Source organism: Labrus mixtus, chromosome 23, assembly GCF_963584025.1.
Source record: "Labrus mixtus chromosome 23, fLabMix1.1, whole genome shotgun sequence".
Taxonomy (NCBI): Eukaryota; Metazoa; Chordata; class Actinopteri; order Labriformes; family Labridae; genus Labrus; species Labrus mixtus.
Window position 1 is genome coordinate 20,487,182 of NC_083634.1, and position 7,500 is coordinate 20,494,681.

Here is a 7,500-nt window from a genome sequence, read left to right on the forward strand (position 1 = left end):
CTTCCTTCACTTGTCTTCCTGTTGACCGGCTCATTTAAAGGAACAGTCCATCACGTTTCATTTACATCAAACAGGACGTGGACATACATCACTAAAATTAATTAATCGATTAATTAATAACTTAATAAATAAATTAATAAATGAACGGCTGTTTCTGCAAATTCATCAAATATTAAAAAAAAAACATTAAGAGAAGTTTGGAGGATGAGAAGAGAATCATTTGTATAACTGTCATTATTAACATTTATTATTATTATTGTTGTTGTTAAGGTGTTAGGGAGCTGACAGGAAGCTGCTGCCCTTCTGGGTAACGGACACTTTGATTGACACTGATGACGTCACGTGTCTGTTTGTAAACAAGGAAGGTAAACAGGAAAACAAACACTGATATAAACAATACTCCAGTTATTCATGAATAAATATAAATAAAGCAGATAGATTAATATGAACATAAGAGTGTGACTGTTTGGATGTCAGTATTAATCCATTTTATTTCTGGTTATCAGTCAGAGACACGCCTCTCCTTCTCTCCTCTCCTTGTTTCCTTCTCTCCTCTCCTCTCCTCTCCTCATGACCTCAGACTAAGGTATGGTTGCCATGGCTACGGCAGTGGGAGCATCAGAGGGCTGTGATCAAAGAGAAAGACGAGAGGACTCTTTGTTCCGTCACTCACCTCCGCTCGTGCCTGTGGGTCCAACGTCGCGAGGAGCCCCTGGTCATAGTGTCTGTCCGCCTGTCTGTCTCTCTGTCCGCCTGTCTGTCTTTCTGTCCGCCTTGTCTGCGTCTCCGACCGCCTGTCTCTCTCTCTCTGTCTTTGTCTACGTTTATGTATCAGCCGGTGGATCCATCAGTCGCCGCCCATCAGCCGGGTCTCTGATAGACGTTCAGACCGGAGACCTGACAGCCTGTCTGTCTGTCAGCCTGTCTGTCTGTCAGCCTGTCTGTCTGTCTGTCTGTCTGTCCGCCTGCCTGTTTGTCTCTCAGTCTGTCTGTAGCGAATAGCAGCAGAGGGAGGCTGCTGCCGGGAGCTGCAGAACAATGTGCTGAAGGAGGAGGAGGGGGGTCTCATCCTCTTCCTCCCTTAAAGGGCCAGCACCCTCTTACAGAGCTGCTCATTACACTTCGGTTACATCAATCAGTTTAATTTATACATCTATAAATCATAACGACAGTTCTCTGAGGACACGTTATATGAACTTTGTGTTTTATATCACACACATTTATATTTTAGATTTATAAACATCATGGATTCATTGATGTGTAACTGAACATTAAGTCTAAAGTAGGCTGCAGCCTGTCCTCTCCTGTAGGGGGCGTTTTTGGTCTTAAGGCAAGAAAGACATTTATTAAAGATCAGTTTTACAGATTTCACATCTTTTTTTTACACTTCTCTTTCAACACTACTTCAAGGTCTGAAACTTTTAGAGATCAACTTGTCTATCACTTTAAGCCGTGTACCATGCATTTGCACATTGTATGTTTTAAAGGTCACATATCCTCCTCTTCTTCTTCAGTTTAAATAAGTCTCAGAGCTCCTCTTCAACATGTGTGTGAAGTTTCTTGTTCTAAATCCACTCTGATCCTGTATTTGATCATGTCTATAAACCCCTCTATTTCAGCCCTGCTCAGAACAGACTGTTTCTGTGTCTGTACCTTTAAATATGTAAATGAGCTGTGTCTGACCACGCCCCCTCTCTGGAAGGGCTCGGGTGTACTCAGTGCTTTCTCGCTCCATGTCCTATTGTTTACGGTGAGAAGGCAGACTCAGAGGGCAGAACAAACACCTAGCTGTGGGAGTGTCACCCACCTGGGGGAGGGGCTACTGCCCTTTGTGATGTCATGAAGGGAAACTCTCTAAACGGCCTGTTTGAGCACACATTTTCTGAAAAGTGGAGCAGGCAGAAGACGGAGAGGATGGACTTTTCTCATGATTGGGGGGAGACGGACTAGAGACACATGTTAGAGTTAGAGGAACATGGGGAAGATGATTATACAGAATATGTGACCTTTAAATATTTTCTGTGTTTCAGTCGATGCAACTCCAACTGCAACCACATTTACCTACAGGTACAAATAAAGTAACCTGAACTGTTTTTAGTGTTCAATCTCACCCTTAAAAAGGTTTTCCTCCTCCTCCTCCTCATCATCCCCACAAACACACAACCAGCCTGTAAGTGTCTCCAGTTAGTTTTTATTAATTTATCTAATCAACTCTTCATCATCATCATCATCATGTTTAGATTGTGTGTTGAAACATGAAAGCAGCAAATGAAGGCGGAGCTATCTTATATCAACTTTCACTTTAGGCTCCACCGCTGTCCTAACTTTTTTCAAACAAGCAGGGTTGAATTCAAACAAAAAGTAATGCACTCTCTGCTGAAGACAGTACACAATTTCAAAATAAAAGCCTTACAAATTTTATATTTAGATGTGAAATAATGGAATTTCAAAGATGCGATTAAAAAACGGGATCCATTGTGATTAACTATTCAAATGTAGAAATTAATCGCAAACTAAATAATTTAATTTTTTGACTGCCCATATGTATATAGACGTGTGTGTGTGTGTTATGTTTTGTTGTGTGTGTGTGTAAGTGCTCTCAGGATGTGGTTCTCTCTCTCCAGGTGTGTGTTCTTCTCCTGCAGCTCTCTGATTTGTTCTCTCAGAAGCTCCACCTCCTCTCTGACCGCCAGCATCAGGTGACTCTTAACCAGGTCCTACACACACACACACACACACACACACACACACACACACACACACACACACACACACACACACACACACACACACACACACACACACACACACACACACACACACACACACACACACACACACACACACACACACACACACACACACACACACACACACACACACACACACACACACACACACACACACACACACACACACACACACACACACACAGCCGTTATTCAGCCAGCAGAGGGCGCAGCCTGGGAAAAATTGGTTGTGTAAGGTACTGTGTAAGACTCACCATGGCCTGCTCAATTTTGTTGTCAATGGCAACCAGACTGTTACTGGAACTACTGTAAGACAGACGGACAGACAGGTGAGAGACAGACATGAGAGAGACAGACAGAAGAGAGACAGACATGAGAGAGACAGACAGAAGAGAGACAGACAGGAGAGAGACAGACATGAGAGAGACAGACAGGAGAGAGACAGACAGGTCAGAGACAGACATGAGAGAGACAGACAGAAGAGAGACAGACAGGAGAGAGACAGACAGGTGAGAGACAGACAGGAGACAGACAGACAGTATGCAGACAGACATGAGAGAGACAGACAGAAGAGAGACAGACAGGTCGGAGACAGACATGAGAGAGACAGACAGAAGAGAGACAGACAGGAGACAGACAGACAGGTGAGAAACAGACAGGAGACAGACAGACAGTATGCAGACAGACATGAGAGAGACAGACAGGTGAGAGACAGACATGAGACAGAAGAGAGACAGACATGAGAGAGACAGACAGGTGAGAGACAGACATGAGAGAGAGAGACAGTATGCAGACAGACAGGAGAGAGACAGACAGTATGCAGACAGACAGGAGAGAGACAGACATGAGAGAGACAGACAGGAGAGAGACAGACATGAGAGAAAGACATGAGAGAGACAGACAGGAGAGAGACAGACAGGTGAGAGACAGACAGGAGAGAGACAGACATGAGAGAGACAGACAGAAGAGAGACAGACAGGAGAGAGATAGACACAAGAGAGACAGACAGGTGAGAGACAGACAGTATGCAGACAGACAGGAGAGAGACAGACATGAGAGAGACAGACAGGAGAGAGACAGACATAAGAGAGACAGACATGAGAGAGAGACAGACAGGTGAGAGACAGACAGGAGAGAGGCAGACATGAGAGACAGACAGGAGAGAGACAGACAGGTGAGAGACAGACAGAAGAGAGACAGACAGGAGACAGACAGACAGGTGAGAGACAGACATGAGAGACAGACAGGAAACAGACAGACAGGAGAGAGACAGACAGTATGCAGAGAGACAGTATGCAGACAGACAGGTAAGAGACAGACAGGAGAGAGATAGACATGTGAGAGACAGACAGAGTGCAGACAGACAGGTGAGAGACAGACAGACAGAGTACAGACAGACAGATAGGTGAGAGACAGACAGGAGAGAGACAGACATGTGAGAGAGACAGACAGGAGAGAGAGACAGTATGCAGACAGACATGAGAGAGACAGACAGAAGAGAGACAGACATGAGAGAGACAGACATGTGAGAGACAGACAGGAGAGAGACAGACAGGTGAGAGACAGACAGGAGAGAGACAGACATGAGAGAGACAGGAGAGAGACAGACAGGAGAGAGAAAGACAGGTGAGAGACAGACAGGAGAGAGACAGACAGGAGAGAGACAGACAGTATGCAGGCAGACAGGAGAGAGGCAGACAGGAGAGAGACAGACAGTATGCAGGCAGACAGACAGGTAAGAGACAGACAGGAGAGAGACAGACAGGTGAGAGGCAGACAGACAGGTGAGAGACAGACAGGAGAGAGGCAGACAGGAGAGAGACAGACAGTATGCAGACAGATAGTATGCCGATAGACAGGTAAGAGACAGACAGGAGAGAGACAGACAGGTGAGAGACAGACAGTTGAGAGACAGACAGGAGAGAAGCAGATGGGAGAAAGACAGACAGTATGCAGACAGACAGGTACGAGACAGACAGGAGAGAGGCAGACAGGTGAGAGGCAGACAGTATGCAGACAGACAGGTAAGAGACAGACAGGAGAGAGACAGACAGGAGAGACAAACAGGTGAGAGACAGACAGGTAAGAGACAGACAGTGTGCAGACAGACAGGTGAGAGACAGACAGGAGAGAGACAGACAGTATGCAGACAGACAGGTAAGAGACAGACAGGAGAGAGACAGACATGTGAGAGACAGACAGTGCGCAGACAGACAGAAGAGAGATAGACATGTGAGACAGACAGGTGAGAGACAGACAGGAGCGAGACAGACAGCAGAGAGACAGACAGGTGAGAGACAGACAGGACTGTCACTGCTTGATTGATTCCACAGCAGACAGAAAGGTTTTGATTTATTGATTTTTTTTTTACACTGACCTTTTCATACATTAACTAAACCTGTACGTTTAATGTACTGCATCAATATATATATTTAAACTGATGAGATACATGAGCCCCAGCACACCTTTAGAAGGCCCATCCCTCTCACCGGGTTGCCATGGTTACCTGTGACAGAACAGAAGCAATGACATCATTGTGGCCTCCGAGCCTCGCCCAGTTGGTGTGGCTCTGACAGGGACCGACCAATGAGGGTGAGGGGCGGTAGAAAGTAGATGATTGCGGGACGTAGTTGTAGGCGGGGCTGATGAGGTCATGGGATGTATGTTGGTTGATCTGGGCTGGGCCTCTGTAATTGGCTGAGCCAAGGGGGGCGAGGTCACAGACCTCTGACTCGTCCTGAGTTTGGGTTGTGAGGTAATCATTCGTGCACTTGGCCAGGACTCCCTGATACCAGACACTTGAACTTTGACCTTTCTATGATCCCGTAACACAACCGATGTCTCTGATTGCTTCGCAACAAGCTGACGACTCCTGAGGGGAAGTGGCGGTGTCGAGGGGGGGCGCCGCTGAGCAGGAGGGCAAGGGTCTGAGTCACAGGAGGGAGAGGGGGAGGGCACCTTCGGCGGACCTGAAATCATTTTCTTCCAAAACATCTTAAACCAATCAAAGCCCACCGTTTAATATGACAAACCAATCAACGCACAGACACACTGCAGGAACCGACCAATCACAGCTCAGAAACACACTACAGGAACCAGCCAATCACAGCTCAGAAACAAACTACAGGAACCAGCCAATCACAGCTCAGAAACACACCACAGGAACCAGCCAATCACAGCTCAGAAACACACCACAGGAACCAGCCAATCACAGCTTAGAAACACACCACAGGAACCAGCCAATCACAGCTCAGAAACACACCACAGGAACCAGCCAATCACAGCTCAGAAACACACCACAGGAACCAGCCAATCACAGCTTAGAAACACACCACAGGAACCAGCCAATCACAGCTCAGAAACACACCACAGGAACCAGCCAATCCCTTTAAGTTCTGATGTCATTGCTCCCCCTTAAGGGTTGATGCCCCTCGTTAAGGGTTGATGTCACTTCGTTAAGGGTTGTTGTCCCTCGTTAAGGGTTGATGCCCCTCGTTAAGGGTTGTTGCCCCTCGTTAAGGGTTGTTGTCACTTCATTAAGGGTTGTTGCCCCTCGTTAAGGGTTGTTGTCACTTCGTTAAGGGTTGTTGTCCCTCGTTAGGGGTTGATGCCCCTCGTTAAGGGTTGTTGCCCCTCGTTAAGGGTTGTTGTCACTTCGTTAAGGGTTGTTGCCCCTCGTTAAGGGTTGTTGTCCCTCGTTAAGGGTTGATGCCCCTCGTTAAGGGTTGTTGCCCCTCGTTAAGGGTTGATGTCACTTCGTTAAGGGTTGTTGTCCCTCGTTAAGGGTTGATGTCACTTCGTTAAGGGTTGTTGTCCTCCCTTAAGGGTTGTTGCCCCTCGTTAAGGGTTGTTGTCACTTCATTAAGGGTTGTTGCCCCTCGTTAAGGGTTGTTGTCACTTCGTTAAGGGTTGTTGCCCCTCGTTAAGGGTTGTTGTCCCTCGTTAAGGGTTGATGCCCCTCGTTAAGGGTTGTTGTCACTTCATTAAGGGTTGTTGCCCCTCGTTAAGGGTTGTTGTCACTTCGTTAAGGGTTGTTGCCCCTCGTTAGGGGTTGATGCCCCTCGTTAAGGGTTGTTGTCCCTCGTTAGGGGTTGTTGTCCCTTTTAAAGGTCCCGTCTCCTGGTGAAAAAGTGAAGCCTGGTGGATCCAGGTTCTCTGTGATTGTTGGTTCCCTCGTCCGGTCTCATGCGTGACCCTGCTTCAAACTGAACTGTTCCTTCTTTGCCTCTAAATGAGTGACAGACATGATTGGACCAGCCCCTCTCCCATACAGACGTAGCCACTCTCTGTCATGTGATTGGCCGATGCCCCGCTTCTGCCGCTGCCCACACAGTGACAGCCAATAGAAACTGAGCAGAGAGATTCTCTTCCCGCCCACTCAAAGTGAATCAGAACACAGAGCTCCTTTCACTGGTCCTGATGGTTTTTCTGTTTTTTTCGTCCTGATTCTCACAGTTTTGTTAAATGTTAAATGGTGTGACCTTTAACCCTTTAAAGATGTTTATTTGTTGAAAAACACGTTTTTATTTCAAGGAAGTCGAACAACTGCGGAGGGAACATCAATAAACTCTGCTGCATGCTGGGAACAAGCCGGGGGAGGTGTTTGATGTAAAATGAAGTCAGTGAATTGAAAGTCTGTATTGCTACTTTACTAATAAAACTTTGTAACGATGAGATTTTCCTCTCAGGCTTCATCAGAGAGTGTGCTGATAATTCAACAGGTGGTTTGTTAACATTATGGTCAGACTGT

At 46.6% G+C, this 7,500-nt stretch overlaps 2 protein-coding genes across 2 annotated transcripts in view; both read right to left on the bottom strand.

The window, feature by feature from the left end:
• LOC132958066 (phosphatidylinositol 4,5-bisphosphate 3-kinase catalytic subunit alpha isoform-like) overlaps positions 1–1,047 on the bottom strand; it is a 22,351-nt gene extending 21,304 nt beyond the window's left edge. Inside the window, exon 1 of the mRNA XM_061030663.1 lies at positions 674–1,047. The gene's annotated coding sequence lies outside the window, so the exon portion shown is untranslated. The remainder of the gene's footprint in view (positions 1–673) is intronic.
• Positions 1,048–2,171: 1,124 nt separating this feature from the next.
• zgc:153012 (uncharacterized protein LOC777626 homolog) overlaps positions 2,172–7,500 on the bottom strand; it is a 14,160-nt gene continuing 8,831 nt past the window's right edge. Inside the window, exons 3-4 of the mRNA XM_061030669.1 lie at positions 3,005–3,056; positions 2,172–2,717 (exon numbers count right to left, since the gene is read on the bottom strand). Coding sequence (XP_060886652.1) covers positions 2,568–2,717; positions 3,005–3,056 — 202 coding nt within the window. The 3' untranslated portion in view covers positions 2,172–2,567. The remainder of the gene's footprint in view (positions 2,718–3,004; positions 3,057–7,500) is intronic.